The sequence below is a fragment of the Phyllobates terribilis genome, unplaced genomic scaffold (assembly GCF_046119375.1).
Source record: "Phyllobates terribilis strain yellow unplaced genomic scaffold, ASM4611937v1 Scaffold_4__5_contigs__length_816908805, whole genome shotgun sequence".
Lineage (NCBI taxonomy): Eukaryota > Metazoa > Chordata > Amphibia > Anura > Dendrobatidae > Phyllobates > Phyllobates terribilis.
Genome location: NW_027362764.1, coordinates 662883376 through 662903452, shown reverse-complemented (window position 1 = coordinate 662903452; position 20077 = coordinate 662883376). Strand labels below are relative to the sequence as shown.

At 43.9% G+C, this 20077-nt stretch overlaps 1 protein-coding gene across 5 annotated transcripts in view; it reads right to left on the bottom strand.

Moving 5' to 3' along the window:
- PKIA (cAMP-dependent protein kinase inhibitor alpha) overlaps positions 1 to 20077 on the bottom strand; it is a 68509-nt gene that overhangs the window by 17448 nt on the left and 30984 nt on the right. For 4 of the 5 annotated variants that reach the window (XM_073676756.1, XM_073676755.1, XM_073676759.1 and 1 more), the window contains exon 2: positions 466 to 643. In XM_073676756.1, coding sequence (XP_073532857.1) covers positions 466 to 643 — 178 coding nt within the window. Of the gene's footprint in view, positions 1 to 465; positions 644 to 15135; positions 15290 to 20077 lie in introns of those variants that run through there. The other variant, XM_073676758.1, reaches the window with a different exon arrangement.

The window sequence follows — 20077 nt, the reverse complement described above, 5'->3', positions numbered from 1 at the left end:
TAAATACTTTTTTGCCCCACTGTATGTACTAGGCAGGTTGCATCGCAGATATGATGAATTGCTTCTAGTGAATTAGAAGCAAGGAGAGATCTAAGTTTACAAATGACTGAACTTTAAAGGGAAATATGTCAGAAAAGTATTATACGTTTATTTTACATGATTTGAGCATTTCACACATTCATAAAACACATACACTGTACTCCTGAGTATTTGTAATTCCCTACATTGCGCTATAGCTATCATCAGAATAGAGGCTGTGCTAGTTTAATAAAAAATATTAAAAGAGTTGGACCTTAAACAGCATTTATTACCTATCTACAGGGAAAGTTCTTGTGATAAGCCGTGGTCCCAGTCATCATACACTGTGCATAGGTGATAAATATTTTTTACTGTCCAATCTCTTTACCTCCTTCATACATGGACGTTGTATCTCGCTGATATCACACTTGTATGTAATACTCTTACCTGACTTGTTAATGTCTAGCTCTGATAACTTTAGCGCCAGGTCACTTGTGTTCCCGCTCGCAGAGGAGACGAGTATATCATGTATGGCATTTCTTCTTCCTGTTCTCCCGGAGGCTATGAAATCTGCATATGTAGATTCCACATCAGTCATTGCTACCAAGTATCCACATAGCAGTACCTGCAAAAAAGGAAAACAACATATTTTGTGCGTGTTCAGCAAAATCCTTCATCCCAAAGATATTGTTGAGAATAAAATAAGAGTTGGAAACAATTATGTACAGAACATTGATTCTGATGTGGATTTTCAAAGTAAGTACACCAGTCTCATCAAGTATGAGATTTTTGGAATAATGTTTTCACTGACTGATCCGTAAGGTAGACCATCAACATCTGATCAGTGGGGGTCCAACTCCTGGTATGGATGTTATCGACTAACTGAAGGCATTATGAAGCTCTATCACTCCAGCAAATGCCCTTCATTGTTCCCCAGCCACAGATCTGTGCTTTTGGCGATGGCCTTGCCAGGTATTTCAGCTCAATCCCATTAACTTGAATGGGACAGAGCAGAAGATGAGCAGTAATACCAACCACAACTAGAAGGAGGAGCTGTACCTGGTATAAAATGAAGATACACATGAGTGAATCAATCCACTGGACCCTGGTAAGAGGCCATGTCCATATTCCTGACGGCATTCCCAGAGTCTCTCCTGATTAGTAGGCATAGTGCTATTGGGCCAGCAAATCAGGAGAGGCGTTTTGGATTCTGCCAGGTAGGATGTGGCCACAGAATATTGATGTGGCCTCTGGACCAAGGACCTGCAAGTCGATTCTTTCATCTCTAAATGAAGGGGATGCAGCACCCTCTAGAGTCCCCTCAATCTGCCGGTGAATGTGATGTAAGCAGTAAAGGAGCACTCAGTCAACCCAAGTATTCCTGTATATGGTGGGCATAGGGGGTGATATCAGTTGGTCGAATGATTGATCCGGCGACAGCTATCTAATGTGTATTCGTACCTTAAAGATTTATTCCGAACAAAGCAAATTTATTCCTATCCCTTTGATAAGGGATAGTCTGCTGATCACTGGGGGTCTACCTGCGAAGCCCCGGCATGTGCATCTCTGCTCCATTAAGGATGGCGCTGCAGAACCCCTTTCTCTGGATTCCAGAACGCTGATGTTGGAATTGTTTGGGGTCCCAGCAGTTGTTCAGCAGGTTTTCCCTATACTATGGAGTGGGGGATAACTTGTCTTTTTTTTTTGTGGAGTGGGGAATAATCATTTACGACTCGCACCGATCTGGAATTGATGGATTGTATTTAACAAAGGCCATCTGTATTAAAGTATCACATAACCCAAATTTTCCCAAGAGCAACATCTGCATGTACTTTATATGTTCTTCCCATCTTTGCCTTTGCATAGGTTTCCTCCAAGTATTCTGCTCTGACACCCAAAATTCATCCGACTATGGATGTTAGATTGTGAGATCCACTGGGGACAGTGAGTGACAATATCTGTAAGTGCTGCAACATACGATGGTGCTATATAAGCACGATAAAGATATAACTAAAGGGGACACTCTTGATGCACATTACAACTTACAGGGCATTCCCCATAATATTAATGACATTAAATGATTATTCCCAGAATTCCATTATTGTTCACAAAGCACAGTAAGTGCATACTTATTGTTAACATACAGACTAAGCCCAACATGAAGCAGAATTGGAGATCCTATCCTTGTTTGCTAAAACTACATTTCCCAGCAGTACTTTCATCTTCTCCATGCTGCAGACCTCCCCGCCTCTTCAGCGAGCTCCTGACAACCCCCATTTCTTTGAGTTATCATCAAGCATATCTATCTGTAGCATTCACCTTATGCTTCTGTGCACAATCGGCTCCTGTACAGTACCCTGCTTGACTGATTTATCTCCTGCCATCTACATCAGTGTAGCTGCAGTGTGGTTTTACATCATTAGCTGGTTCTAGCAGACCTCAACTGCCCCGCACGCCTCACAATGGCAGTCTAGATTTGTGTTTGTTACCTGCCATTGCACTTTATTGAGGCATATGTCAGACGATAATCCTCTGTCATATACACGGACATGTTGTGAGCCACAAAACAACCATGTACATGAGCCCTAAATATGCTTTATTTCTCTGAAATTACAGAGCTCTGTAGCTCTTATGGAGGGTTATGAGAGTATAGTCAGGATCTTTAAATGCATAGATCAAATATCAAAACTACATCTATGCCCTCTAATAATTTGATATTGTGAGAAGACGATTACTTCTAAGTAGTTGTTGCGGAGCACAATTTTTTCTGCTTATACCTTTTATGAAAAGTAGTGTTATACTAGAGAGCTGTGATTTCTATTTATGTCCACTGCTCCATTAAAGTTCTAAATATATAAACCTGCTTAAAACTAAAATAAATCTTTAGTGCTTAGGACTATGCATGATCCACATGACTCACTATCATCAGCAGGTGCCGAGTCCTTCTGCATCATCTGTTTCTGCTTCCTACATTGCGTAATTAGTCAATGTGATATCTGGCAGCAATAAGAATTTTGATGAATATCATTTGTCCCAATGCAGAGCTTTTGCAAAAAAAAATGGCCTTAATAAATCACCACTAACTAATATCCAGTAAACTCTTGATGAGACTGAATCTCTACATGGAGAAATCAGTCGGTTCTGAATCAAGTCCACCATTCCTGAGCTTTCCATTTTCAGGAAAATAGACTCCAAATTCTCTAAAATGCACTAAATAATATACAAAGCGGGTTCTCACATCCCTGGGTCCAGTTCCAACTCCCCATCACCACTGTAGTCGGTAACTGAGCTCAGAGACTGTGTCTAGACAGCACAGTTGGCGTGACGTCCGCATTATTGCCAGTTTGCGTTTAGTTGGACCATCATTTATTTTTCAACAGGACAATGACCCCAAAACACACCTCCAGGCTGTGTAAGGGCTATTTGACCAAGAAGGAGAGTGATGGGGTGCTACGCCAGATGACCTGGCCTCCACAGTCACCAGACCTGAACCCAATCGAGATGGTTTGGGGTGAGCTGGACCGCAGAGTGAAGGCAAAAGGGCCAACAAGTGCTAAGCATCTCTGGGAACTCCTTCAAGATTGTTGGAAGACCATTTCCAGTGACTACCTCTTGAAGCTCATCAAGATAATGCCAAGAGTGTGCAAAGCAGTCATCAAAGCAAAAGGTGGCTACTTTGAAGAACTTAGAATATAAGACATATTTTCAGTTGTTTCACACTTTTTTGTTAAGTATATAATTCCACGTGTTAATTCATAGTTTTGATGCCTTCAGTGTGAATGTACAATTTTCAAAGTCATGAAAATACAGAAAAATCTTTAAATGAGGTGTGTCCAAACTTTTGGTCTGTACTGTATATAGAGCCGATCTAGGGTCTATAAACCACAGATTGGCCTATATGGAGCCGATCGACGGTCTATAAACCACAGATTGGCCTATATGGAGCCGATCGACCGTCTACAAACCACAGATGGGCCTATATGGAGCCGATCGACGGTCTACAAACCACAGATTGGCCTATATGGAGCCGATAGACTGTCTATAATTGGCTGCAACCGTCCTGTCTACATGAACTTTTAAAGTAGACATTTAGTTTAGATTGAAAAATCTGAACAATGGATTATCACATCTTTAGTGATTGGTGCAGTCATGACAAAATCGCCCAGAAAGGACCCATAGGAACAAGGAAAAGTAATATCTGTCCCCAGCTCCTAATAAACAGAGTATTTTTATGTTTTTAGAAGAAAAAATGGCCAGAATTCATGAAGACCAACGATTTTCACATTGCTCTTGGTGAGCAGGCGTGCTTGCTGTAAAACACTCCTCATTCATCATGCCTCTTAATGAATCAGGAACGTCTGCCAAGTGAAGTGCGACTCACCACAAATTCTACTCCAGTCAGGGAGTGGAGTAAGATCTGTGATATAAGGAACGCTGCTGCTTGGCATGAATTTGATGGACGTGGGTTACCATGCCCCTGTCCGACCCAAGCTCTGCCCACTTTGTGGCAGGGCTTGGTTAGTACAAAGAGCGAGATCTAGTGATGATGAACGAGATCTCATGTTCTCACTGGAGACTTGTAGGATTCTTATCTGCGAGGAACCTACAACTCGGATGTACGGGCCCCAGTTTTCGCAAAAAAGTCAGTGGACACCAGTGAGTGTTCTGTGTACCTTTATTAATAACTTATATTTAGAAAAATCACTAGTCTGGGGCTCCATTAAATAAACATGAACACTTGAACAAGTTCATACATAATCGAGGAACGTTTATCCGGTAGGGTTGATCAGATGATTGAATGTCCGTGTGAACCAAATCACAGCTTGCACAAGTCTCTCCCTTATTTCGGATGAGACTCGCCTACTCAAGTCTATCGTTGCGCAAAAAATAAAAATGTCATCCCACACTAATCATCCATATAGCATCCGATTTTTACAGATACATTGCTATTATTAACATAGGAAGCTGAATTTGGTCTTGTAAATTTTATTAACTGCTCATATATAAAAACAGATGAGAATACTGGTGAAATTTTTGTTTGGATGAAAAGTGGACAATATTTTATACCCTCGTGTGAACTTAGCCTTTTGCGTATGGTCGCTTTAAGGCTTCACGGACATGTCATACTTTTTACAGCTCAATAGGAGTCACTTTGAGAAACTCGATAATTACAGAAATTGCCCCTTTTAAAATGTGTTACATGTATATAATTGAGAGACTAATTTGTAGACCCCAAACTATACCGGATTGATAAATATGTCAATAATTCATGATCCAACTCCAATGTCTCAAAATATAACAAATAGTTTATTACTTTTTATTTGCCATGACCCAGATATACACATAAAGCATGGCTGCCTGATATCGAGAACTAATATTCCTACACAGAATGATCCTGATAGTAATAGAAACTACATTGACAACAACTGTGTGTACTGCTCTAAAAATAAGGGATTAACCTGATTGCAGAGTAATGAGATATTCACTGTGATAACCTTCATCCCACTGAGCATTAGAAAGAAATCTACTCTGTGCTTTTAGAGAATGTCTTCGCCCAGGGCGCTATCCTTCTTCCCTTCTCTCTGATATGTTTATTGGGTATAGGGCTGGTCTGCACCCTCATTGTGGGGTTATCCACTTTTTTTCTTACATAAATGCATGTAATTGGGGCTAAAACCATTTTTACAATTGGGTAATACATCCAATTACCGTATGGCTTCCATAGCCTCTGTGTTGCATTGCCTATTGCTGGCTGCAGAATGAGTTAACTGAGAATCAATCAGTCGGCCCTTTATGATGGTCTAAAGAGGAGTTAGTTCGTAAGGCCACAGCCCCACTATCAGTATTTGGTCAGTATTCGGTCAGTATTTTTTCTCAGGAGTAGGTGCCAAAGCCAGGTGAGGAACAATCAGAGAAAAGATATAACAGAAACAAGTCACCAATTCTGTATTTATCAACCACTCCTGGTTTTGCCTCCCACTCCTGAGAAAAAAATACGGACCGAATACTGATCAAATACTGATAGTGGGGCCGTGGCCTTATTCTTTTATCTGACTTTCAGACGGCCATATAAATCGGCTTGAGATCGGAGCACAATGCACAGACTGGCCGGCGGGTCCCCCAACCAGAGCGTCACAACTTCACGTATTTCTATGAGGCTGTTAAGCGCTGGTCGGGAGACCGGCCTGCCAGTCCGTGCACTACGTTCCGTCCTTGGCCCAATTTTTATGGCCGTCTGACTGTCCCCTTTTTCTGGGTCTCTCTCTGCTGATTTATGGACACAGACCACATCAATGTTGAATGTGCAGGAAACAAAGATCCCCAAAAAGCCGAACGGTGCAAAATTTTAAATTGTACTTATTTGCAAAATGTTTTTTTCTTTTAATATATTTAAGTAAAAAAAATGTCCTACACTGTAGACAACCCCTTTCATTTTTTCAAATTCATTTTTTACTTTCCTGCTTCTGACTCGCCCCCTGAGCCGTGGGGCACTCGGATCCGGGCAATAGGGGAACGATGGGGGGTAGAAGTGGCGACCCGGTCCGTGGCTCAGGGTGGTCAGACCAGTGGTAGTCCCTTTATAAGTTTTAAGTGATGTCCGACTACGCCACCCGTGGATTGCGGCTATTAGGAACCGCCGCTGCAAGGCAGACCGCTGGGGCTGATGATGTATGCAGCTGGGATGGTGTGACTCCCTACGGGAAGAGTGCGGCCCCAGGGCAGTGTAGTGGATGGTGGGAGTGATGGTGGTGAGAGTCCCAGTACCGGTAGTGCCGGAGGAGCGAAAAAGCACACAGACAATGTACTGAAGTCCAGGGTCTTTACTCACGGTTAATATCCAAGTCACTTCAGCTGGCAATGACTGCCCAAGCCGTGCTGCGTCCACCAGGTGAGGGGCTCGGTCAACTCCCAGGCAGCTCGGAAGTATGGCTCAGGACCCCCTTCAATCCTTCCTCTGGCCTGCCTCACCAGTGACCCACTTTTGTCCAGCTGCCGCGAACTTGTGCGGGTAAACGTGGATCCCGTTCCCCACTGTTCTATATGGTGCCTTCCTAGCAGGTTTAATGAGGTGTCGTACCAATAAATGATCATGACGTCCGGTCTTTGGCTGAGGGAAGTTTCTCCTCCACCAACTTGGGATCCGGCACCCTTAATCTGCCTGACCCTTCACCCTGTATTCTCGTGGGTTCTTAGGGTCCCTTCTTCCTTCTTGTTCCTGAGCCCTTCTGTTTCTTTCTCTTCTTTTCCCTTCTCTGTTCCTCCTTCTCCTTTCTCGTGGAGCTGGGCTGAGAAGTAATCCCAGCTCCCCTTCACCTCCTCTCTCTCTCTCCACTCCACTCTCTTCCCCGGCCTCTCCCTAGGCCCACTCTGAAGTAGAGCTCCTACAGAGCCTCTACTCCCTCTCTTCTCCTCTCTCTGCACAGACTGTCCTGAACTGACTGACTGTCCTAAGATGATGCCCACCTTTTATACCTCCCTCTAGCCATGAGTGCAGGTGAGCAGCAACCAATGGGCTCCTACCTACGCTAAGGAACCGTCCCCTATCTGCTCCTACATCACTGGGTATTCCTCCCCCCTCCCCACTCCAGCCAGGGACATGGTCTGTCATACCTGCATTTCTGTCTAATGGGAGTACCGTTGAGCTGTCCCTCGGAAATGGGGTGTGTGTGATGTATGCAGCTAACTGAGCCCTGGTCCATACTCCATCCTTACCCGGGAGTGGAATATCACATCTCTGGCAGAGGTGCAATACCCCTGTAGCGGCCGAGCCCTCGGGGCGCTACATTTCCAAGACTCTAAGGAAGACTTATTTTTTGTAGGATAAGTAGTAGTTTTGAATACTTTAATTAATTTTACGTTATATAGTGCTAAAACACATGACATAAAATTCCAAATGTGTTGTAATACGGGAAAAAAGCAATTCCACCATTACGTTTTGGGTTTTGTCTTTTTACGTCTTTTAGTGTATGCTAAAAATGACCTGGTAAAGTGTATCTCAGGTTGGTGTACTTTTGGCGATATCAAACTTATAAGGTTTAAAAAAATGTTTGGATTGTGTCGCCATTTTCTGCACCTCCATAACTTTTTCATTTTTCTATCAATAGATCAGTGTGAGAGATTGTTTTTTTGGAGACTAGAGCTGTAGATTTTCATGGGTTCTATACTTTGCTATTATTGCATTTTATTTAATTTTTCCTGGGAGGCGCATAATCTGAACAAAAATAAAGATAGTCATGGTGTTTTTATTTTCTGTATGCTTTATGGCATTTACCTTGCAGATTAAATATTTTTTTATTTTGATAATATTTTTGTGGATGTGACGATGCCATATATAGCAACTAACCATCTGTTAGTTTTTAGGTCAAAAGTAACAAATAAATCTAATCCAAACATCTTGGATAACTAACCACAAATCTTCCATAGATGTAATTGTTTCATGTAAACTCAGACAGAGTAGAGGATGTTGAGATCAGACTAAAAATAAGTGGATCGATCTGCGAAGGATTGACTCGGAGTCAAGTTTCCTGAAATTCATGTTTTCATGCAAATTGAAGACTTTAAGATTTGATGCATGAGGATCACAAAAGAAAAAAACATACCTTACCCCATTTCCTAAACTGCAGAAGCATCAGAAAGCGTGCTAATGACATTTTGCGTGGGTTTCTGTATAATGCTTTGCAGCTATGAAATCACATGGTCTATCCCAGTTTATCAAAAGGATTGTCAAGTCATGTACGGTGGTGGCAGGTATCCGAGATCAGTGGGTCCCAGTGTAGGACAGTAGTTTGTACAGCAGTTGGATACCATCTCTAGTTTCACTGGATAAGTTGATTATATATATATCATATTGAAGCAAAATGTATCTCTTTCTCTCTCCAAAAACTAAGAGTGTTATACCGTATATGTATTTTCCAAGCAATTATAAGGTTTCCAGTATTGAGATTCATGGCAAATTTATTCAACACAAATCAAATTTATGGGGAAAATTTGGGGAAATGGGTAAATTGGAATTTCAAACTAACTGCTCATCTCCAGATCTGAATCCTCCCTGATTATTTTTCATGATGGATAAGTATCTGCCTGTATTCCTCAGCATTGAGGACACCAAGAAATGGCTCGGTAGACTGTGGGCTGCAGATGAAAGACATCATGCTTGCTTCCCTTTGAAATCAGAAAATATCCAGCAGTACCATCAGCTCAGTACGGTAATCAAACAATTTGACCGAACTTCACCCATCTACTGTTCAGAGAAGTCTGGCCAGAAGTGGTCTTCATGGAAGAATTGTGGCTAAAAAACATATATTTAACATGGGAACAAGGCCATGCGTCTCAATTATGCACAAAAACATAAGAATTGGGGTGCAGAAAAATGGCAGCAGGTGCTCTGGACTGATGAGAGAAAATTTGAAATATTTGGCTGTAATAGAAAGCAGTTTGGTTGTTGAAGGGCTGGAGAGTGGTACAGTAGTGAGTGTCTGCAGGAACAGTGAAGCATGGTGGAGGGTTCTTGCAAGTCTGTGGCTGCATTTCAGCAACTGGAGTTGAGTATTTGGTCACAATTATTGGTGTCCTCTATGCTGAGAAATACAGACAGATTAATTATCCATCATGCAAAATCATTAAGAGGATTCTAATTGGCTTCAAATTTATTCTGTAGCTGACAATGATCCCAAACATAAAGCAAACTAGATGGTGGCCCGATTCTAACGCATCGGGTATTCTAGAATAGGTATGCGGCCGACCGGGCGCAAGCAGCAGAGCGGTGTTTACATTTGGCGCCAAAATCGCTGATTGGTCGAGGCCGGCAACCGCGACCAATCAGCAAAGCGGTGTTAAAATTTGGCGCCTATATCGCAGATTGGTCACGGCCGGCGGTCGCGACTAATCAGCAGAGCGGGGTTTAAATTTGGCGCCAATAATGCTGATTGGTCGGGGCCAGCGAACGCGACCCATCAGCAGAGCGGGGTTTAAATTTGGCGGCAATAATGCTGATTGTTTGCGGCCGGCGGTCGCGACCAATCAGCAGAGCGGTATTTAAATGTGGCGCCAATAATGGTGATTGGTCACTGCCGCGACCAATCCGCAGAGCGGTGTTTAAATTTGTCGCCAATAATGCTGGTTATTTGTGACCTGTAACCGCGACCAATGAGCAGAGCGGTGTTTAAATATGGCGCCAATATCGCTGATTGGTCGCGGCCGGCCACCGCGACCAATCAGCGAAGCGGTGTTTAAATTTGGCGCCAATATCGCTGATTGGTCACGGCCGGTGGTTGCGACTAATCAGCAGAGCGAGGTTTAAATTTGGCGCCAATACTGCTGATTGGTTGCGGTCAGAGACCGCGACTAATCAGCAGAGCGGTATTTAAATTTGGCGCCAATACTGCTGATTGGTCGCGGCCGGCCACCGCAACCAATCAGCAGAGCGGGGTTTACATTTGGCGCCAAAATCGCTGATTGGTCACGTCCGGCGGTCGCGACCAATCAGCAGAGCGGGGTTTAAATTTTGTGCCAATACTGCTGATTGTTCGCGGCCGGCGACCGCGACCAATTAGCAGAGCATTGTTTAAATTTGGCGCCAATCTCGCTGATTGGTCGCGTCTGCCGCGACCAATCAATAGGGCGTTGTTTAAATTTTGCGCTAATCTCGCTGATTGTTCGCGGTCGGCTGTCATCCACGACCAATCAGCAGAGCGCTGTTTAAATTTGGCGCCAATCTCGCTGATTGGTCGCGTCTGGCGTCCGCGACCAATCAGCAGAGCGTTGTTTAAATTTGGCGCCAATCTCGCTGATTGGTCGCGGCTGGCAACTGCGACCAATCAGCAGAGCGCTGTTTAAATTTGGCGCCAATCTCGCTGATTGGTCGCGGCTTGAGTCCGCGACCAATCAGCAGAGCGTTGTTTAAATTTGGCGCCAATCTCGCTGATTTGTCGCGTCTGGCGTCCGCGACCAATCAGCAGAGCATTGTTTAAATTAGGTGCCAAGCTCGCTGATTGGTCGCGGCTGGCGTCCGCGACCAATCAGCACAGGAGTGTTTAAATGTGGCGGCAAGATCGGTGATTGGTCGCGGCCGCTATTTAAATGTGGCGCCCAAATCGGTGATTGGTCGCGGGCCGCGGCCGCGACCAATCAGCAGAGCGGTGTTTAACTTTAGCGCCAAGATCACTGATTGGTCGCGGGCGGAGAGCGCGACCAATCAGCGAATCGTATTGGTGAGGACCGGGGAGCGGAATCGTATTGGTGAGGACCGGGGAACGCCGCTGCCTGTGCGGATACATCCGCTGCGAGAAGCCGGGACATGAGCGACTGCTCGCAGCAGAAGTATCCCGACCCGCAGCGCCGCTCCCCGGTCCTCCCTTGACACGCTAGCCGCTGATGTCCCCACAGTATCCGCATGGTGTTACAAAGGTCATTTGTGTTAAAAATCGCTGATTGGTCGCTGGCGCTGCCCGCGACCATTCACCGATTTGGGCGCAAAATTTAAATATCGGCCGCGTCCAATCACCGATTTTGGCGCCACATTTAAATAGCGTCCGCGACCAATCAGTACAGCGGTGTTTAAATGTGGAGCCCAGATCGGTGATTTGTCGCGGCCGATATTTAAATGTGGCGCCAAGATCGGTGATTGGTTGCGGGCAGCGCCAGTGGCCAATCAGCGATTTTTAACACAAATGTCCGGACCTTTGTAACACCATGCGAATACTGTGGGGACATCAGCAGCTAGCGTGTCAAGGGAGGACCGGGGAGCGGCGCTGCGGGTTGGGATACTTCTGCTGCGAACGCCCGCTCATGTCCCGGGTTCTCGCAGCGGAAGTATCCGCACAGGCAGCGCCGCTGACATCCATGCGGCTAGGGTGTGAAGAGAGGACCGGGGAGCGGCGCTGACATCCAATTGGTCGCGGCCGCTATTTAAATGTGCTGCACAAATCGGTGATTGGTCGCGGTCTTGGCCCGCGACCAATCACTGATCTTGCCGCAAAAGTTAAACACTACTGTGCTGATTGGTCACAGACGCTGCCCGCAAGAAATCACCGATTTGGGCGCCAAATTTAAATTTCGGCCGCGACCAATCACCAATCTTGGCTCCACATTTAAACACCGCTGTGCTGATTGGTCGCGGACGCTATTTAAATGTGGCGCCAAAATCGGTGATTGGTCGCGCCCGGCGTCAGCGACCAATCAGCACAGCGTTGTTTAAATGTGGAGCCAAGATCGGTGATTGGTCGCGGCCGATATTTAAATGTGGCGCCCAAATCGGTGATTGGTCGCGGGCAGCGTCCTTGACCAGTCAGCACAGCGGTGTTTAACTTTTGCGGTAAGATCAGTGATTGGTCGGGTCCGAAGACTGCGACCAATCATCGAATCGTCTTGGTGAGGACCGGGGAGCGGCGCTGTCTGTGCGGGTACTTCCGCTGCGAGAACCCGGGACATGAGCGGCCCTCGCAGAAGAAGTATTCCGACCCGCAGCGTCGCTCCCCGGTCCTCCCTTCCGCATGGAGGTCAGCGACGCCGGCGGTCCTTCCGCTGCTACCGGCCGGGAGATGAGTGCCTCGCGCCGCTCATCTCCCGGCTGCATCTCCGTCCCGCAGATGGGTCCGGAGGTCGAGGTCCTTCTGCTGGTACCGGCCAGGAGATGAGCGCCTCGCGCCGGTCATCTCCCGGCTGCATCGCCGCTGAGCTCCGTCCCGCAGATGAGCCGCTAACGGCCGCCATCTTTGTTCAGAAATCCCGCGGCGCTGATTGGCCACTGCCGGACCAATGAGCGACGCGGGATTTCCAGGACAGGCAACAGACAGACAGACAGACAGACGGGATAAGACGATTATATATATAGATGACATTAAGAACAATCTTCAGTATAAAGAAGAACAAAGGGTCCTGAAAGTGATAATTTGTCCCCCACACAGTTCTGATCTCAACATCAAGTCTGTCTTTTATTACATGAAGAGACAGAAGGATTTGTGCAAGCAACATCCACAGAGGATCTGCGATTAGATCTCCAAGATGTTTGTAACAACCTCCTAGTTCCTTCATAAACTGTGTGCAAGTGTATCTAGATGAACTGATCCTGTATTGAAGGAAAGGGACGTCACACCAAATATTGATGTGATTTAGATTTCTATTTTGTTCATCATTTTGCATTTAGCTAATTGATAAAAAGTAAACTAACAACACTTCTATTTTTGAAAGCATTCTACATTGCAATATTTTTTTCAGACCTGCCTAAAAATTTTGCCCAGTACTATATGTCAGTGTCTACTAGTTATTTGTTAAATGTGTCCTGCGGGGCATTACTAGAAATATTAGGGTGTGTGTACACAGGTCATATTCCCTGCAAAAAAACAGCAGCGCCACATTTGCCTTACATTTCACAATTTGCATTGCAAAGGGTGAACCCCTGCAATGAATATGTATAGCATAAATTGACATGCTACAGATTTTAAGTCTGCAGCAATTTACTCTGCAGATTTTTTTTCCACAGCATGCGACTGAGATTTTAGGTATCTAAGGTCAGTAGCCCCTTTGGCTATTTCTCTCCACAGGATTTTCCCAGCCACCTTGTGTATGTGAACAGGTCCATGACTCTGCAGGGAAGGTCTATGAAGGAGGCAGAACAATATAGTAACAGTATGGCGCCTTCAGGCTAGGGCTGCACGGCTACATGGTGGCTTGTGTCGTGAGAAACTAAAATTGTAATATTGCATTGTGACATTGCATCTAATGATTTCATATGGTGTCGTGTTGCGACCTGCAATCTACTGCGACACAAAGTAGCATATGTTTTTTAAATATGTGGACTTTTCTGTCACTGGCCACAAGCCGCTGTGACTTGCGTGTGGCTTATTTGCTATTTGGCTATTTTTTTACATCAAAATCAGTGATCTAAAATAGTTGTGGGACAGCAAGTCACAGACAGGTTGCACAGAAGATTTTGGTCATGCAACTGGATAATTGCTATTGCGCAACACCATGTAGTCCCAGGCTTATTCTCGGGATCGGTGACAGACTTAGCATTTGCAACAAAAACAAAAGCAAAAAATGTTTGGACCCTAACTGATCAGAAAGAGGTTACATGTCCTCTAAATAATAATAATAATAATAATAATAATAATAATATATAAACCATCACTAATTATTGATGAGAAAAACTAGAAAATATGTAACTAAAGATGAATAATTACATTAGATAGATGTATAGTTAGATAAATGTATAGATAGATAGATAGTATGATAGAGATGGATGGATGGACAGATGGATGGACGGATAGATGGATGGACAGATGGATAGATAGTTATTCAAAAAAAGGATTGGAAGAGCAACAAAAACAAAAATCGGTGGGTGCAAGGCCTCCCAGATAACCCTCCAGTTATCAAACATATATTTTTGAAGAACTGCAGGCAGCACTTCAAAAATTGGTGAAAAAGAGCTTTATTAGCCCATCTGGTGTGGTCAGACCAGGTGGACTAATAAAGCTCTTTTTTCACCAATATTTGAAATGCTGCCTGCTTTTCTTCAAGACTAGATGGATAGATAGATAGATAGATAGATAGATAGATAGATAGATAGATAGATAGATAGATGTAGGACTATGTGATCCTATACAATGCAGATTCTGAATTCACAATCTGTTGCCCCAAACTGCACATTCATCTCTTCTTCATCCACGTGTGACTTTGATCTGCTTACTTGTGTCACAATGTTTCATGCCACTAATAAGACTGCTGTTATTTTCCAATTTTTCTGTGACAAACCAAGGGATGATAGGCAGATACAGTCCCACTCATAGACATTTAATGCACGATCATAACCACATTTTAGAAATCTGATGATCCAATGTGCCTAAGTTATGCATCCAAAGCAAACCCCTAAATGCTCCTAGTAATGTCGTTCAGAAATATCTAAAAATATATGAAAAGAACACACATCCCAGAGCATAAACTCTGAATAATATATTGTATATAAAAAAAAACAAATTAAACATTTAGTGGAAATTGGAGCATAGTCTGTGATCTAGTTGCATATTACGGTTCATGTGATTGACCTATATATAGTGAGCAGTACAAGCAGATCAGTGGCAGCACAAGCGTTCACTACAACCAATACCTAAATCTACTCACTTATAGATTTCTTGCTTATGGAATCCTGGAGAAGGAGGCGTTAAGGGTGATATTTACATCTCACGCTGGCACCCTGCAACATCCATTGCTGCTGGTCTATTTATGGTTTGCTATGTCATCACTTGCTAAAGACTGTGACAGCTGTCCCCATAAGAGGTGTTTTAACCAACTACAAAGTACTCGCAGCCAGATAATTCAGTTCTCCACTTCGCAGATCCAATACAAACACACTCAGATTCTTACATATTATCGTATATTTACACTGTAATTCTGCTTTCTACACTAATCTCTTCTTGCATTTATTCATATGTACCTCTGTTTTGTTCTGCTAACTTTTTATCATTTTACATTCAGGTTTTGTTTTTAGGCATCACCGTCACATGGGAAATGTAAATACAGCGGGTGAAATAAGTATTGAACTCGTCACCAATTTTCTACGTAAATATATTTCTAAAGGTACTATTGACATGAAATTCTCACCAGATGTCGGTAACAACTCATCCAGTCCACACAGGCAAAGAAATCAAATCATAGATGTCCATGAATGAAGTTATGAGTAATAATGAGAAATGACACAGGGAAAAAGTATTGAACACGCTTACTGAAATTTAATTAATACTTAGTACTAAAGCCTTTTTAGATGATGACAGCTTCAAGATGCCTCCTGTATGGAGAAACTAGTTGCATGCATTGCTCAGGTGTGATTTTGGCCCATTCTTCCACACAAACACTCTTCACATCCTAAAGGTCCCGTGGGCTCCTTCTATGGACTCTGAGCTTTAGTTCCTTCCATACATTTTCTATAGGATTCAGGTCAAGTGATTGGCTGGGCCATTCTAGCAGCTTTATTTTCTTTCTCTGAAACTAATTGAGAGTTTCCTTGGCTGTTTGTTTGGGATCATTGTCTCAAGTTTTTCAACTTTTGGTTCAACTTTTGGTTTAGTCTTTTGTACTTTGTACAAACTGGGGCGTGGATCCCCTTTCTTTGGGCTGTTTATTTTGTTTATATAGCTTTTCATGGGCAGGTGTCTGAACAGTCGGGACCCTCATCCTGCTCTGTCCTTATCTATGTTTACATATGCTGACACATAGAGAGGTGAGCTACAAGAGTTAGGTATCCTTCCGGTTGGGTACACCTTGTGGTGAGATGGCTTTTACGTTTTTTTGATCAAAACAATGTTAACTAAATACCCTATGTTATTTACATGTGCTATTACTATTTATTTACTTACTATAGGGTATTTGCTCATTTTCTTTTTATCTTAGGTTCTGCTTTTTAAAATAATTAGAAACCCATGTATCATTTCCTTTACATTTCACAAATACTTGGCATTTTGTGTTGATATATCACATAAAATCCCAATAATATACATTTTATTTTGTGGGTGTGGAAATGTTGAAAAGTCCAAGGGGTATTGTAACACTTATGCCGGCGTCCCTGCATAGTTCCCCTTCCCCCTCCATGCAGAGACGCCAACATTCTCACCGCCCCGGCTGTGTGGCGTGGTCCCTGTCGTGGCTCCCTGCTCCCTGTCTGTCTATGCACTTCCCAGCAACGCGTCTAGTGTGCGTGCTCCCCTGTTCTTAAAGGGGCAGCATGCAACTGTTAAGGTACCCCCAGCCAATAGCTGGGAGGCATCTTATATAAAATGCACCCTCCCCAATAGGGAGGTGCCTAAGCAACATTGATTCAGTAGTTAGTTTGGAACTAGTGAGTTGTTAGGTCCCCTGGTCCGTGTGTGGCCAGGTCCTGAATCCAGACTCCTGGTCCGTGTGTGGCCAGTGCCTGAACTTTGAAACCGCATACAGCAGGTGTCATGAGTGTGTCAGATGTGACAGACAGTCGCCCTGCAGTTGATTGCAGAAGATCTCTTCGTTTGGCATCAGACACTTTCTTAGATCTGTCTCACTCTAGGACCCGACGGCTACCTCCCTCCTGCTGATTGACACCCAGGCCTGGGTGTTTAAATACTTTCTGTTTGCTACAGGGAGGTGCCGGTGATATTGACATGTTCCCGAAGGCTTGGAGCTATTGCAGTCTGCTTACTTCCTCTCTGGTGCTAGGAGGACGTGTGGTGTAATCTCTCTTAAGTCGGCTCAAGCTAAGTTACTTTGCTCCGTGTTTGTCTCCCTTGTTGTCTTTAGATGTTAGTGGGGACTGGCTAGTGCTCATCCCCCCTTCCCTATCCAGGGCCAAGCTCTAGAGAAAGACAGGGTTTAGGTTCCTGTGCGTCGATTGGTAAGGAACCAATATAGCGACGATAGGGGAGACGGGGTGATATCAGATTAGCCTAGGAGGTCTCCACTCCCCCTTTCCCTAGTGTCTGGGCTCCCTTCCCCTCTTCCCTTCGTGTTGCACTTAGTCGTTCCCACACTTTGCTTGACATGCGGTCCTTGAGCTCTGAAACCGCATTCGGCGGTCCCTGACCTTTGAAACCACATCCGGTGGTCCCTGAGCTCTGAAACCGCATCCGGCGGTCCCTGAGCTCTGAAACCGCATCCGGCGGTCCGTGAACTTTGAAACCGCATCCGGCGGTCTGAGAACTCTGAAACCGCATCCGGCGGTCTGTGAACTCTGAAACCGCATCCGTCGGTCCGTGAACTCTGAAACTGCATCTGCCGGTGCTAGAACTCTGAAGCTGCTCTGGCGGAACCTGAACCATTTCCCAAGACCCGTGTGTCTGAACGTGTATCTATCCTAGTACTGCATCCGGACTGTTATACCAGTATCCAAATCCAGCCCAGTCGGTGACTCCGTGTCAGTATCCATCCTGCCCGAGGAGTAGTCTGAACGGAGTCCGAATCCAGTCCGTGTCTGCGTACCTGACTCCTGAAGTCAGCAGCTGCAGTTCCGGGGACAGCCCTTGACTCCACTATCAGGAGTTCCAGTGAACACCATGTAGTCGCTTAGTTACACCCCTCCTAGGTAAGCCCAACCATGTCACACAATGGGTCCACGAACCACGTGTGCCACATAAGCGCGTGACAGTTATGAATACTTTTTCAAGGCCCTATATATGAAAAAAATGCATTGTCATACAATTTTGGACCTAAACATAACATGGTACTAATTGGACATTCAGTTTTCAGGAGGCACTGTCCACTGACAAATGCTCATCAGAAGATATTTAACAAGGTTTTCTTACAAGGATAGTCATGGGGTTACTATTGGTAAAATTATAATCCTACTGCACATCTTAAGGACAATACCCTTTCACATATCTAAAGATGAGTGTCAAGCGGCATCATGTGTGATAGATATTATATTAGCCATAAGAATTTATGCTCTGTACTAACAGAAACAGACAGAAACAGCTGCTGTTTGGTGCAAGGCAAGGGCGAATGTGAGAACTGGATCGTGTTATCAGCTGTTGTGATTAAAAAAAAATCTCTCAAAGACCCAAGAACAGTAACACACCCTGTAAACGTCTAAGAGGGCCCAAAATGGAAAAGCCTGTCTCCATGCAAACATAAGACGTCAAAGAAAATCTGTCATAAAATACTTTTCATTATAAATAGTTTCTGTATGGTTGATTTCTCTTTGCAGTGCATCATATTATTTCCATCACTAAATTTACATAAGTACTATAAATGTTATTAAAAAATCTCACAATTTAAAAAATGTATTGTGAGTAAGCAGAGTTAGACTACAGTACTCTGGGTTCATAAGAGGAACTTATTCTGTGAGGTTACCTTCAGATTTCATGTTTTTTTTTTGGTGTGTAGATCCTCATTTAGTCTTGAAACCAGTTTAGCATCCTCTGGTGGAGCAAACTGTCCAATCTTTAATCTTGAATTAGATGCAGATACATTAATCTATCCAATGTATGGTTCTGAGATCCATGAGCTAGGTCGACAGGTAGCTCAGAAGTTAGTAATGTTGTTTTGCAGCACTGTGGTTTTAGGCAGTAAACTGGCCAAGGATGACATCTGCATGGAGTTTGTATGGTCTCCTCATGTTTGCTTGTGCTTCCTCAACATATTCTGGGTTCATCCCATCATCCAAAAATTAATAAGGTTTTTGGAAAATCCCCAGTACTACAGCTCAGATCACATTCAGATTTGAAGTGAGCTGCTGTACTGGAGTACAGCCACTACAATGCATACAAAGCTGTGCTGTCCCAACACTGTGTGGGACCTGCTAACTGCTGATAAGTAGGGGTTGGTGGGTATTAAACCCCCATCAAACTCATATTGATGACTTACCCTCAGGATTGGTCATGAATATGGTAGTCCCAATCACCCCCTTTAAAAGCGTTGTCCATCCTTTTGTTATTTTAAAAATAGGATCATTGTGGTCTGAAAAAGAGGTTAATGATATACTCACCTACCAGACTTCTACTGTTCTTGTATATTGCTGCCCATGTTCCTCACCAGTCTCCTTGGATGCAGAAGTCAGGTTCTGTCCAATCTAGAGGAGAGAGCAAGTAGACTGCCCCTTCTGGCATCAATGTCAAGTGACCACTGCAGAAAATCAGTACTGATTGCCTGCAGTGCTTATGAGATATCCCAACCAGAAGAGGAGTGAGGAGACTGGCAGGGAACACAGGCAACAGTATTCAGAAACAGCAGGGGTCCAGTAGATGTGTTTTTTTTTTTATTTACTTCAGACCACTATGGGTTCATTTTTAAAATAAAAAAAAGTGGGCAACCCCTTTAAAGACCTACTGTAGATTAAAACTTTTCTGCCCCGATTCAAAATCTTTACCAAGTTCCACATACATGCTATATATGAGAAAAATTATTGTGACCCACATCTTTATAATTTAATTTTCCAAGAAGAGTACAGACTTTAACATTGTTCAAAGTGTGATCCAGAGGAAATCCCAGAATACTATAGGGTGAGCCATAAAAAAGGACCCCCTGTTTTACATGTGTGGCTTTTACATCATGACCCTTATTGGGTCTCATTCATCAGCCATTGAATCATAGTTCTTTTTTT